This window comes from Centroberyx affinis, unplaced genomic scaffold (assembly GCF_046629955.1).
Source record: "Centroberyx affinis isolate AG114_WGS23_722 - 3 ecotype Tasmania unplaced genomic scaffold, CSIRO-AGI_Caff_v1 ptg009715l_1, whole genome shotgun sequence".
NCBI classification, from domain to species: domain Eukaryota; kingdom Metazoa; phylum Chordata; class Actinopteri; order Beryciformes; family Berycidae; genus Centroberyx; species Centroberyx affinis.
The window spans coordinates 3,043-17,982 of NW_027284620.1; the positions used below are offsets into that span (position 1 = coordinate 3,043).

At 42.7% G+C, this 14,940-nt stretch overlaps 1 protein-coding gene across 6 annotated transcripts; it reads left to right on the forward strand.

Annotated features, from left to right (window-relative positions):
* The first annotated feature begins 223 nt into the window (after nt 1-223).
* Nucleotides 224-14,940, forward strand: LOC139640529 (acidic leucine-rich nuclear phosphoprotein 32 family member E-like). Of its 6 annotated transcripts, none has more exons than XM_071514700.1 (7): nt 224-405; nt 5,359-5,508; nt 6,218-6,340; nt 7,197-7,374; nt 9,508-9,626; nt 10,509-10,572; nt 13,739-14,940. In XM_071514700.1, exons 1-7 carry the CDS (start codon nt 352-354, stop codon nt 13,807-13,809), a joined length of 759 nt encoding a protein of 252 aa, XP_071370801.1. In that variant the 5' UTR covers nt 224-351; the 3' UTR covers nt 13,810-14,940. The 6 variants fall into 6 exon arrangements, with proteins under 6 accessions (XP_071370801.1, XP_071370799.1, XP_071370800.1 ...); XM_071514698.1 differs by having other exon boundaries at nt 7,197-7,356; nt 13,724-14,940; XM_071514699.1 differs by having other exon boundaries at nt 7,197-7,356.

A 14,940-nucleotide genomic window follows, 5' to 3' on the forward strand; every position in this document is an offset into this window, starting at 1 on the left:
TTAAAAGTGTCATGTTACGCTTCTTATTGGTTGTGATTTATCAACGACCTTGCAATTCTAGCCAATAGTAACGTAGATTCTTGCATAATATACTGATGAGGGACGTGCTTGGTGATTGGCGTAACACCAGGCCAATAAGATCACAGAATGTAAAAATGTTTGAATATTCATCGTGAAGGGGGCGTGGTCTGCCAGTGGCGGTCGGGTGCGAGCTAACATGGAGGTTTAGTTATCGTCTGGCAGCCATTGACAGAGGAAGGCCACAGTGAACGCGCGCCCAAATCTACTGTATTTTCTTTTCAGTTTTCCTTTGTTATAAGTTGTTTTTTGCACTCTCTTCGGGCGTCAGAAATGGACATGAAGAAGAGGATCAGCTTGGAGTTGAGGAACAGGAACCCAGCCGAGGTATGCAACTATAACAGGACTTTTATTTATTTAATTCCCAAGAATTTCGTGAAGGATGCAGACTCGAAATGACGATGCTCAATGCATTCTTCGGTAGCGGACATAGTCGCCTCTCTCTGTTGTGTCTGCACACCGTTCAGTGGCGTGTTATTCGCCATTTTGACCCAGAAAACAACTTGAGCATCGTGCTGTTATTGTCCTAACATGGTGGATCGTCCGCTGGGTTGTGAAGGCGCTAGCCGTGTGCAGCTGTACACTCGCGCGCTGACTTCTCGCTCGCTCGTGGGTGCACGGGTGCTCGCGCGAGCCTCATGCAGCTAACACATAAGCTAACAAGCTAACCTGCCGTCAGCCCAGCCCACATAATAGAACAGTCTTCAGGATTAGCTTGCTATGGCTACTGCTAACATATTTGTAGTAAAACTACACTTGCTAATGTTGATTTGGGGCAGATTACGTTCACTTTGTTTACAATCCCACTCGCTACGTGGTAAACCGGTCTTCCATTTTAACCTACAGACTAGTTAGTTCGGTTAGCCCCGATGCTTGTCGTTCTCTTGAATGGAAAGGACGTCATACAAAACTCCATTTAAAAAATCCCACTCTTTAAAGATGCTTTGGTTATTGGCCAATGTGTGTACCTACTATACCACGACTTAAGTCATTTTACAACTCTTTAGAAGCTTATGGTCAATTCGGCCTACAGTTGATCCAGTAAACAACACTTCACCCCAGTTAAATTTAAACTTTTAGAATTGGTTTCTCTGGTCGTTGCCGCCCACCGCGCTGTGTTTTGGTGGAGAAGACTGGGGGGGGGGGGGGGAACGGGCGAACCACTTCTGAAGGTTGGAGCTGTATTGAAGTACAGTCTGTTCTGTGGAACAAATGTATGTAATTTACCAGAAGGAACGCCTGCTGTCGCGTTGTGCGGGATATGTTCTGTATGTTCTGTGATAAACGAGACGACATTAACTGCCGGATTTTTGAACGGACTTTGGTATCACGCTCTGTCCATACGTGAGAACGGAGCCCAGTCTGGTTAATGTAACGTTGCTTGTTGAAATTATATCTTAAAATATTTGCTGCATTTCCTCCCATCGCTCACAGTTGAAACGATGTTATTATGAAGCTAGTAGTCGGTAGAGTCAGGATGCCACATGACCAGCCGTTCACAACATTAGATGCTTTAGTGTTTATCGTTATATTTCATATGGAGTTTGTACTTCGCATATAGGTAGAATACTACGAGTTAAATATACTTGTTATGCTCTACTACAGTCTGCGTGTCAGTCCGCCAGCAGCTGTGTTGTCGTTGTCGTTCATTCACCAAAGATCGTTTGTGAGGTGAGATGAATCACTCCACCAAGGGGAGAAAACTGCTCCAGCTTCCCGTCTGGAGAAGCGGACGCTGACCCTGACGGAGTGCTTCTCTTCCTCCTGTCAGGGTTACAGTGGACATGCTGGGAGTCACAGGCTGTGTTTGTGTGAATGGTGTCTTGCAGGGGACCAGGGGTGTAGTCTAGTTTATTGTAGTGGGTATACTGTGATGATTCCCTCCCAGCCTCCTACACACCCGTCCCGGAGCGACACCCCATACGCACCACCACACTCAACGCATACAGTACATGCATCCACACCAAGGTTATTATCGTTAACGAAATAACGAAAACTAGGTGTGAAAAAACATTTTCGTTAACTGAAATAAAAACGAGGCTTTACAAAAAAACGATAACTAACTGACACTATATTGTGTGTTTACAAAACTAACTAGAATTATAGAGAAAATGTCTTTAGTTTTCGTCTTTGTCAATTTATTTCATACATAAGCCTAGTATTTTGAATTTTTGAATCTCGTCCCTGACAAATACCCCATATTACAAAAAAAGACTAAAACTAACACTGAAACTAATGAAAACTAAACTAAAACTAAGCATTTTCAAAAAATAAAAACTAATCTAAACTAGCAAACCCGCTTTAAAAACTAATTAAAACTAAACTGAAATTGAAAACAAAAAGTCAAAACCAAATAAAAATAGTTAGGAGCTACTTTTAGCCGTAGATGTTTTGTGAATACGGCCCTGGAGGTTGCAGAGGTTCATCAGCTGGCAGTTTTCAATGCAAAGCATGGATTACGATTTAAGAGTGTTAAGTATTATTAATAATGAAAAGTTGAATAGGCTTCTCAGTTTTAATATCAGCATTCACAGTGCACACTCCTGCAGTTCTGTCACAAACACTCATTCATTACAGAATATTATGAACTTGGCACTGACCGTCAAGCAGCTGTGTTCGTTGGTGGGTGACGTCAGGTCTAGGACTGCAACTAACGATTAATTTCGTTGTCGATTAACCTGTCGATTATTTTCTCGATTAATCGATTAGTTGTTTGGTCTATCAGATGTCAGAAAATGGTGGAAAATGTGGATCAGTGTTTCCCAAAGCCCAAGATGACGTCCTCAAATGTCTTGTTTTGTCCACAACCCAAAGATATTCAGTTTACTGTCATAGAGGAGGAAAGAAACCAGAAAATATTCACATTTAAGAAGCTGGAAGCAGAGAATTTTGACTTATTTTTCTTAAAAATCAAACCGATTAATCCATTATCAAAATAGTTGGCGATTCATTTAATAGTTGACAACTAATCGATTAATCGTTGCAGCTGTAGTCAGGTCTAGGTCCCCGACCACGGCCAAACTCAAAGCCCCTCCTGTGTGGGAAGCCTCCTATATGCTCATGTTCAAATCACTAAAAACTCACCTTTTCAGAACTGCTTTTAATGTGTGATTAATCTTGTGTGCTATATGTTTTTATTGTGTTGTTTTTTAACTTATGTAAAGTGTCTTTGAGTACCCTGAAAAGCGCTCTATAAATAAAATGTATTATTATTATTATTAAGCCACCATGTTCCATGCTTCGTAACACAGACAGAGCACAGGGTGAATTTTATGAATGGAAGTGTGACTGGAGGAGATGCCTTCCCCTGCAAAACTTACTTTATTGCAGTTATACTCTACCCGGTATTTGCGAAATAAAATCACTGAAATGAAACTTCTGTCACAAAACTATATTGTTGCGTATCCTTGTGCATTTATAAGATGGGTATACGGAAATCCAGAAGCTTTCTTAGTGGTATACGGCGTATACCTGCTCATCACATAGACTACACCACTGGTGTCTTGTACTGGTTTACTGTGAATAAACCAGACCAGCAGGCCGGGCTCGGTGTGTTCAGGTTCTCTGCTTCAGATGAGACAGAAGGCACAGTGAGAGGGAGCCGGACGGGACGTGATGAAATGTTTTTGATTAAAGTCGCGGTTCTCCACCATGTTCCACCATGTTCCACCATGTTCCACCATGTTCTCCACCATGTTCCACCATGTTCCATCATGTTCCACCATGTTCCATCCTGACGGATCAGTCTGGGTGGAACCAGGCTCTGCAGGCCCAGTCCCACTTGGGGCCGGGCCATAGGGTTGAAATCAATATCACAAACACACACACTTGTGCATCACTACACTCACCATACACACACACTTCCACAGACACTTCATATACTCTCACGCTTGATAGTTTAGTTTTAGGTGTGTAGTGTGAAATTTCTTCTATTTGTACTAAATACCTAATTATATTTTAGGGTTGCAAAATTCCGGGAATTTTCAAAGTTGGAAACTTTCCATGGGAATTAACGGGAATTTATGGGAATAAACGGGAATAAACCAGGAATTTACGAAATTGAAGGTATGCTCTTAATAGGGAACTTAAATATAGTTGGGGAAAATATATTTTAGCATAATCCTGACTAAAACAACCAGATATCATGCAAGTACAGTTGAATATCTTTGCTATTCCTCAATCACATGCACACATAGCACACTGCTTACTGCAGGGCTGTTGAGGCCACGCCCCCTACATGCACTGTGCATTCCTGTGCATTTTTATTAATTTTTGAATGGGTTGGGTCGGGGGGATGAGTAATATTTAACTCAACATTCATGTTTTTGTTCTTCAATGAAAGAATTGATTGTTCAATAAAATATTTAACACTTGATAAAGTTCTACTTACAAATAAATCTGTTTTAATTGTATTATTTTGGATGGATGTCTGCTTATAACAAAACAAATATTTATGCTTGGATATGATACCTTTCCATTAAATTACCCTCAATTCCCAGTTAATTCCCATAAATTCCCATAAATTCCCATAATTCCCATGGAAAGTTTCCAATTTGGAATATTTCCAAAATTCCCCAGCTTAACTTCCCATGGAAATTTACCGGAAACTTTCCGGAAATTTACCGGAAATTTTCCACCCCTTTGCAACCCTAATTGTTATTGTTTCTGTGTACTGTTTTTCTTTGTTGTTCTCCGTCGAGAACCACGTTGGAAACAAGTGTTTAAGTACGCCTTTCTCCTCTGGGATGGACTATTGCCTGTACCCAATAAATCAATCAATCACAATAATCATAGGGATTGTTTCCCCCCAATATTAATATATATCAGGATACGGCTCATGTCTGCAAGATCACTTAAAATAATCTAATCAATGTTCATCCCATTGAACTGAATGGTATTGTTAGGTGTTCCTTAACATGTTTCATATGTCAGTTTTTAAATAACATGTGTGTTCTCATCAGTTCACACAGCAGAACTGTGTCATGATTTAAAAAATCACCTCATCATCATCGTGTGATCCACTGAGACCAGAAACCAGACTGAATTATCACCGGCTCTGGTTGTGGGTTTGATTCCCGCCCTGCTCCCTCAGCAGTGTGTGTGGGTGTGGGTGGGTGGGTTAGGGTATTTCAGTACCAGGCAGCAATCTACAGTACTGTGTGTAGTACTGATACACATGCTGTACTTGGTATGTGTCTTTCTCCTAAGTGTAACGGTACTGTGTGTGTGTGTGTGTGTGTGTGTGTGTGTGTGTGTGTGTGTGTGTGTGTGTGTGTCCAGGTGTTGGAGCTGGTGGTGGATAACTGTCACTCCAGTGATGGAGAGGTGGAGGGGCTGACGGAGGAGTACAGAGAGCTGGAGCTGCTCAGCATGGTGAACGTCGGCCTCACCTCGCTCGCCAAGCTGCCCAAACTGCCCAAGCTCCGCAAGGTGAGAGAGAACCACAGAGAACCACAGAGAACCACAGAGAACCACAGAGAACCACAGAGAACCACAGAGAACCACAGAACCATAAACTGTTTACTGGAAAAATAACAGGCAGAGGTCAATTATCACAAGTCATTATTCATATAATTACATAATATAGTTATTTGTTGAATTCTTAGTTTTAGTTCATTTCTAATTTCCTGTATAACTGCTTCATCAGTTCATGGTTCTGTGTTGGAAACAGAAGGAACTGGAGGAACCGACCTGCTGCCATCCAGCTCCCTCTCTGTTTTCACTGTTATTAGAACATGATGTCATGCTTCTCTCCAGGAAACTTCCTAAGAAATGAACAGTTCCTTTCTAGGAAATTATTAGGAAATTGTGGACCTGGAAAGTAAAGGATTTATGTATTTTAAATCTGTATTAATGCCTGTATTTATCTGTATGTGTTTTAAAAATGTATTTACAGATTTCAAATGAACAGCTGATAGATGTTAAAGCTTCGTTCCTCCATGGTGGGAAGGAAAATTCAAAAGACAAAGTAGTTTCACCTTTAAGTCCCAGTCACATCTACAGATATCAATAAACTGTAATGATACCTGATCACTTGATCAGCTCCTCAGCAGCATCCCTGCAGTGAGCTGCTGGATGCCCCGCCCCCTTCTGTCTCAGAGCTCGAATGTGATTGGCTGACAGTGTCTCTCTCCCCCAGCTGGAGGTGAGCGATAACGGCATCTGTGGCGGTCTGGACGCTCTGGCGGAGAAATGTCCGAACCTCACCTACCTCAACCTGAGCGGGAACAAGATCAAGGAGCTGAGCACCATGGAGGCTCTGGTAAGATCCACCAATCAGCTGCATCGATCACCAGCTGCATTGATCACCAGCTGCATTGATCACCAGCTGCACTGATCAGGTTCAGAGCGGCAGGCGGCTCAGCTTGTCCTGAAACAAAAACACAGACCTGGACTCACCAAGCTGTTTGTCTTAATGAGATGCACAGTTTCCTGATCCACAGAAACACCTGAACCCTCCCGCCTCATTTCATATTCATAACACACCGACCTGAAACTGGTCCGCAACACGGAAAAGAAAATCCCGGCTTCAGGCAGCAGCTTCAGTGTCGTCTCCTCAGACTGGAGACGTTTCTTCTTCTTCTGTTGATTAAACTGAAAACAGTCTGTAGTTACAGAGTGAGCTGGGACCTGCTGCCCAGTCTGGAAACATTTTTGAATTTCACTGAAAGACTAAAACATGAAGGTGTGACTCAGTCCTGATGATGATGATGATGATGATGATGATGATGGTAATAATAAAAATAATAATAATAATGCACCTTATTTATATAGCACCCTTCATACAAGACATGCAGCAGGACACATTGAGGTGAAATACAGAGTGAAAAAAACATAAATAAAAACAAGACGGTTAAGAAAGTGTGAGACAAAATTGAAGTACGGTGCCACAGAAGCAGAATATTGGTAAATTACAAAAATAAAGAACAACAAAAACACTGACTAATTAAAAGCAATTTTAAACAAATATGTTTTATATGAGATTCAGATGAGATTGAGATTCTGATGCATGTTCTGTATCTGCAGAGGAGATATTAGTGTTGAGCTGCACAGTGTTCAGTCAGTGTTCAGATGAGTTGTGGTTCCTCAGGTGTGAAGCTGTTCTCCTCCCCCTGCAGCAGAACCTGAAGAACCTGCGCAGTCTGGACCTGTACAGCTGTGAGGTCACCACTCTGGACGAGTACCGGGAGAGCGTGCTGGAGCTGCTGCCCCAGGTCACCTACCTGGACGGGTACGACCAGGACGACAACGAGGTGCCCGACTCCGAGGCCGAGGACGGTGAGACCGCCCCGCCCCGCCCCGCCCCGCCGCTCAGACCGGCTGCTGATTGGCTGATGGGAAGTGTCTACACTTTCTGGATGGCTAACTAGCTTAAAGGATAAGGCCGGTGTTTTTTAATGCATTTCTTACCATCAACAAATCCTATGAAAATAACAAATCAACAATGCGTTTGCTCTCCTCCCGTTACTTTCTGACTTCCTACGTTCTGTTTTCAGCCGTCAGCCCGGAAGTCATCGGCTCCAACTGTAAACTAAAAACCTTTAAATTCAGCTCACAGAGACATAGTTTACATTTTATAAATCTCTAACTGTTACCATGAAAAGTCAGGCTGTTTTTACCAAATCAAATTCAAATGGGAACAAATTCTTCATTACGCCGGGGGACTATTTTCTGTGCTACGGAACTACTTTCCTGAGATGGCAAAGTGTTTACAGCCGGCTTATTAAGTCGTTAGAGGAAAAAGTGGTCCGGCCCGGTGCATGGTGATGATGAAATATGCTGCAGAGCAGCAGCATGGCTCTGTGACGGGTTTTTAATCGATTTTTAATACAATGGAGTTCTATGGCTGCTGGGACATGGCTGCACTGGGACCAGATACATGGACCAGACTTGTTGGCAAAACAAAATCATTGCTGATGTTGTTATTTTCATAGGATTTGTTGATGGTAAGAAATGCATTAAAACACCAGCCTGATACTTTACCGACAGCAGAAAGACAGAAAACAAACATCCCAGAGAGATTAGTGCCGCAGCAAAGAAAATATCAAGTGAAATACAATCACATTAAGTTAAGACCGGGTCTGTCTTTATGCAGCTGTAACCTGAACTTTATTCTGCTGTTTCTCCCCTGAAGAGTTCCTCCTCACCTCCACAGTGTTTTAAACATCAGGACTAGAGCTTCACCTGCCGGCCACTAGAGAGCGCCGCAGTCAAGAATATCCAGGTTCCTCGATAAGGAAACCATGAGGACATTAGCTGCATCATTAGGCCAATGCCACCATGATTACACCTGTGTAACCTGGTACAGTGATATAAAGTGATATAACTAGAAGAACAAAAGATAAGCTTCAGAAAGCTCAGAACTAACTAATGAGGCTCGTCCTTCATCTCAGTCCAAAACCCACATCAGCCCAAACCGTTTTAAAGAGATGAACTGGCTCCCTGTTGAAGGCAGAATTCAACAGTTAAAACTTATTATTAGTTTTATTTATTAACATTTAACAAGGTCTATGTCCAAATTATTTTTGTGGACTATTGTTCGGGACTCTTATGGCCTGAATACGAGGGCCAGTGTATCTAACCTGAAACAACACAAGCTGAAAAGCAAAGTAGGGAGAAATACATTTCGGAGTGGAATAAAATCCCAAACAAAATTAAATCTGCCCATTCTCTGAATAGTTTTAAAAAAACAACTGAAAAAATGGATGCTGAGTAAGTTAGTATAGTGAAACATCTTTTATAGGACAGTTGGGACTGGTTTCTGAACTTGTGGGTTTTTTTTATTATTTTCATGATTGTATAATATTGATGTTTTTATTAGGTGTTTTAGTGTAAAATGGGATATCAGCAGCATATACATGTCTCTCCCTTTTCCTGCCTGCCTCCTAGCCTAGACCTCAGGACCACAATGGAAATAAGTCATGTGACTTTATTGCGATATCCTGATTAATTTTAGTACTGTATGTACATTTGTACATTGTATTTTAATTTATCGAATAAAATCAATCAATCAATCAATCAGTCCAGCTCAGAGGGTCAGGGTGCAGGTCGAGTTTATTTCTCACAGGACTGGACAGAGAAACTAGACTGACTAACTGACTAGATCCAACTGATCAATAATCAGACATAGAAACCTTGTTAGGAAAGAAAGTGTTAGAAACCCTGGGTGGGCGGAGCCACAGAGAGACTGACAGGAGGGAGACAGGTGAGACAGAGAGACCAGAACATGGAGACTGACAGGAGGGAGACAGGTGAGACAGAGAGACCAGAACATGGAGACTGACAGGAGGGAGACAGAGAGACCAGAACATGGAGACTGACAGGAGGAAGACAGGTGAGGCAGAGAGACCAGAACATGGAGACTGACAGGAGGGAGACAGGTGAGGCAGAGAGACCAGCGGCGGGTCTTCAGCTGTTCTGTGTTTCCAGACGAAGACGCAGCCGGACCGCCGGGAGACGAAGACGAAGACGAGGAGGACGAGGAGGACGAAGGCTCCGAGGGGGAGGAGGAGGTCGGCCTGTCCTACCTGATGAAGGAGGGCATCCAGGTGAGGAGGCGTCCGATTGGTCCTCAGGGGCTTGAGGAAGGGGCGGGGCTTAAACAGGTAGACAACATGGTCTTTATTAAAACAGAAACATGAGACAGAGGAGAATAAAGCAACTGACAGTTCAGATGTTAAAACAGTGAAATGTCTGAAAATATGAAACTGGATTATGAGGCTGAAGTTATCAGCAATACAGTGAGACAAGAAAGACATGAAAGTAAAATATGTTGGATGTGAAAGTGAGATCTCGTCTTTGTAAACCAGGCGGCGCTCAGCTGATGCATGATGGGAAGAGAAGAGAGAATCTAAAACCTGATGGTCAAACTATGGGCAGAAATGTGTCTCTAGAAACTGAAATTGAATTATTTATATTTGAATTTGAATTGCTCAACTTGAATAATTGCATTAAAAAACTGAATTTGAATCACATAGTTTGAATTTGTATTGTTTAACTTGAATAATTGCATTGAAAACCTGAATTTGAAAAGCATAATTTGAAATTAAATGTATTAGTTTGAAACTGAACTGGACTAAGTTAGAGGTCCATGTGGAAAAGGTTGAGAATCACTGCTGTAATGTGTCTGATGTGACATCACATCCTGTCTGTTTTTTGCCCCCCCCCCCCCCCCCCCCCCTCTGGGTAATGTTGAATGGCATTCTGGGTAACGTAGTAAACCAGTAGCTGAAGCAGACGAGGCGGGTCGAGGGGAAAGGGGGCTCACTGAAACGAGCCAATCACATCACTTCGTCACAAACTGTTTTACTGCAGTAGAAGAAGAAAACAGGCGGCTCCTCCGGGCTCAGCGGCTTCCTGTCTCTGTTCAGGCAGCATGAACGAATAAAGTTTGAATTTGTTTTAATGAAACTCCTTGGTGCTTCTCTTAGGATGAAGAAGATGATGATGACTATGTGGAGGAGGAGGAAGACGATGAGGAGGATGAAGATGCAGGTACGAACCTGTTCACCAGCTGTTTGTGTTTCATGCTGAGAGAGATCAGCCGAGAGAGATCAGCCGAGAGAGATCAGCCGAGAGAGATCAGCCGAGAGAGATCAGCCGAGAGAGATCAGCCGAGAGAGATCAGCCGAGAGAGATCAGCTGACCGGTTCAGAGTGAGATCTCATCCAGCTGCAGCTGCTTCAAATGTCTAAAAAGATCTAAATTCAGTTAAATGTTCCAATAATAATAATAATAATAATAATAATACATTTTATTTGTAAGTGCTTTACATAGTACTCAGACACTTTATAACAGTTTGGGGCAAATACAATATAAAAAAAATACAGAAAAACATTGATACAAAGTGATGATGATAAATGAAGATGATAAAAATGACAGTTTTGATGCTTTAATACATTTAAAAATTCACTTCATGTGAAATGTGTTTTCCAGGTTCAGTCCTATGAGAACGTTTCTTCTTCTGCTGTTTGCTCTTCAGGTTTATTCTGAGGCTCTTTGATCTTCAGTCAGACTGAAGTGTTGAGAAGCCTCAGTGTCAGTAGAGTCCAGTAGAGTCCAGTAGAGTCCAGTAGAGTCCAGTAGAGACTCGTCTGCACTGCAGCTCTGATGCTAGTTTGTGGGTTGAATGTTTTCAAGCTGCTTCTGTTGAAATCGATCTTCACTGAGTTTTAACATGAAAACAGAACAGAAACTGATCAGAGTTTTATTCCCATTGATCTGAGTGGAAACAGACTGAGCATCAGATCCACTGCAGACTCACAGCTTCCTGTCTGTCTGCAGTGAGCGTTTCTGTTCTTGATTACACAAGGGATGTTAACGATTAATCGACAATCGATTAATCGCCGTTAAGAATTTGATCGATAAAGCATATATTAACTGATTAATCGACAGTGTAGGCGATGTGATATTTCTCATATTTTGCTGAAATCATTTAGCACCACGAGGCGCAATTTGACTTTCACCGCTGATACAGAAGAAGAAGAAAGACAAGCGAGCGGGCGAGAAGCCAGTGAAGGAGCATCACACCTGAAAAGATGACTGTTCACTGTAAACACTGAAACACAGTGTTGAAACACTGTAACAGTGTTTCAACACTGTGTTTCACTGTTTCAGCACTGTGTTAGTGTTGAAACACGAACAGTGCTGAAACACTGTGAAACACTGTAACAGTGTTGAAACTCTGTAACACAGTGCTGAAACACTGTTACAGAGTTGAAACACTGTAACAGTGCTGAAACACTGTGAAACACTGAAACAGTGTTGAAACACTGTAACAGTGCTGAAACACTGTGAAACACTGAAACAGTGTTGAAACACTGTAACAGTGCTGAAACACTGTGAAACACTGAAACAGTGTTGAAACACTGTGAAACACTAACACAGTGTTGAAACACTAACAGTGCTGAAGCTCTGCAGCACAGTGACAGGGAACACAGGAGGATCTTTGAAGTTTTGCTCGGTGTATTAACTTGTTGATTCGCCTACAGACAGCTGTAAAAATGCATTTTATATTTTCTATGTCAAAAGCTGTTTTTTACATAATGATTAATCGATTAATTGGTCGCATGTGACTGACGGTCGATTAAGGAAATTGATTGAAATTTGCATCCCTAGTTTACACTAAAATTAGTATTTAACAATAAAAGTAGATCCGGTCTCCCCAGCAGGAACTATCTCCTGCATGGTATCCCTCCGCTGTGTTCTCTTCTGTTCTGAAGCGTCAGCTGACTGTGTTTATATTCTGTTTCACTGAGACTCAGTGAATGATGATTTAAACATTTTAAAGCAGAATAAAGTCCAAATGTCAGCTGGTGTTTTACTGAAGGAAGGAAGCAGCTGCCGACCAATCAGACGCTTTCATTCTGAATCAAGTTTAACAGTCAGAATGAAGACCAGCGGTGTAACGGATCGTAGTTGATCCGTGATCCGTATGGATCCCCCCCCCCCCCCACGGTTCGGAACGCATATGAACCGCGGATTAATTGCAAAGTTTAACCATCACAGTGTGAAATACAGTTTTACTGCCGCTGTTACTTTTTAAAGTAATAATTCCCCAAGTCTGGATGCAGAGTTGCAGTGAAAAGACTCAGACAGACAGAAGCTGCTGTTTTACTCTGAAGACCAGAGACTGAGTTCAGGAAGAAGAAAAAAGGACGAGCGACTGATTTAAAAGCCGTCGCTTTCTCCTCCGTTGACTGAAATCCTGTCGGCTGTGACTTGACTTCGGGTGTTTCAGTGGTGGAGCTGGGAAACTGGGAAACTGGGAAACTGGGAAACTGGGAAACTGGGAAACTGGACATGTCATCATGCTTGTCATCATTGAAATAGATCAGAAGATTGTGATGTTTATTTCAGCTTCAGCGACATGCTGCCTTCCCTTCACACTCAGCTCCGCTCAGAGAAGCTCCGTCTCTCTGCCTGTCTGTGGCAGAGCCTTCAGGCTGTCACTCGAGACGTGTGACCAATCAGATAGTGCTGTGGGCGGGACATTGGGCGAGACTACAGAGTGGAGACTACAGACAGAGAGGCGGCTGCATCAGAGCCAAAGTAGCACATTTTTTAATTAATTCGATTCAGTACTTCGATACTACAATGTGTCTTCAATACTAAAAACACATACATAGGTAAATAAAATATATAAAATAAGAACAGCAAAAACAGTTATCACATTTATACATTCAAACATACATAATATAATAAAGTCCTAAAGTGCTACATTCGTTTTAAAGTGCTTGTTGGTTTGTGCTGCTGCTGCCTGCTTTTAAACTGCATTTAACCCTTTTTTTTTTTTTTTTTTGCTGATCTGAAAAATGATCCGATCCGTGACTCAAAACCGTGAAACGATCCGATCCGTGAGATCTGTGATCCGCTTCAGCCCTGTTGAAGAAGAGCAGGAGCAACGTGTTTAGAAAGAGACGATTTGTTTAAGGCTGACCTGTGTGTGTGTGTGTGTCTCTCTGTGTGTGTGTGTGTGTCTGTGTCTCTCTGTGTGTGTGTGTGTGTCTCTCTGTGTGTGTGTGTGTGTGTGTCTCTCTGTGTGTGTGTGTGTCTCTCTGTGTGTGTGTGTGTGTCTCTCTGTGTGTGTGTGTGTGTCTCTCTGTGTGTGTGTGTGTGTCTCTCTGTGTGTGTGTGTGTGTGTCAGATGAGGACGGTGCAGCTGTCCAGGGGGAGAAGAGGAAGAGAGACCCAGAGGATGAAGGAGACGACGATGATGAGGATGATGAATAGTTTCTTAACCCGCCTCGACCCCCACCCCCCCACACACACCCTGACCCCTGACCCCATCCTGACCCCTGACCCTTGACCCCGGGTTCCCATCAGAGCTGTAGGACAGGAAGCAGGAAGCTGGATGTTTTGACTCCGTTCATTTTTTTAAAATTTGAAGCCGTTCCCCCCCCACCCCAAACCACAGGCCGATATTCCACAACATCAAATATCATGATATTTGTTTTCCGTGGTATCAGAAATATTCATTTTGTATTATTAATAGCCTAGAAATTTGGTGTAATTCAGAGGAAATCAAATAAAAAAAGAAAGTGTGATAATGTTTTATATCACAGTGTTTAGTCAGGACAGGATCATGATGTCACATGTGGATCTGAGTCAGACTGGTTCTGTCTGACTGACTGACTGACTGACTGGTTTAAAGGTTCATCAGACCGGAACAGCCTGGTTCTGTCAGTCCGGTTCTGTCAGTCAGTCTGGTTCTGTCAGTCTGGTTCTGTCGGTCTGGTTCTGTCAGTCAGTCTGGTTCTGTCAGTCCGGTTCTGTCAGTCAGTCTGGTTCTGTCAGTCTGGTTCTGTCAGTCTGGTTCTGTCAGTCCGGTTCTGTCAGTCTGGTTCTGTCAGTCAGTCTGGTTCTGTCAGTCTGGTTCTGTCAGTCAGTCTGGTTCTGTCAGTCTGGTTCTGTCAGTCAGTCCGGTTCTGTCAGTCAGTCTGGTTCTGTCAGTCTGGTTCTGTCAGTCAGTCTGGTTCTGTCAGTCCGGTTCTGTCAGTCCGGTTCTGTCGGTCCGGTTCTGTCGGTCCGGTTCTGTCAGTCTGGTTTGGAAGTTGCACAAAAAGTTTGCAAAAATATTGTTGCAGCTGACTGTCTGGTTTAGACTCTTCATCTCATACTGTGTTTATGAGAATAATCAGCTGAGTCCCCCCCCCCCCCCCCCCCCACTCCTGCCTCCTGCTTCCTGGGTCTTAAAGCCTGTTGTGTTTTGTAAATAGCAGTGAACTGGTCTCTGTAGTGTAGACTGCCTGTCAGTCTGTGTGTTGAAGCTCCTCGGCTTCATTTTATTTTTTTATTTCTGTCTTCTGATCAGCTGTTTGTGTGCTGTAATCTTCTGATGAGTGTTTTGGAATAAAAAGAGAA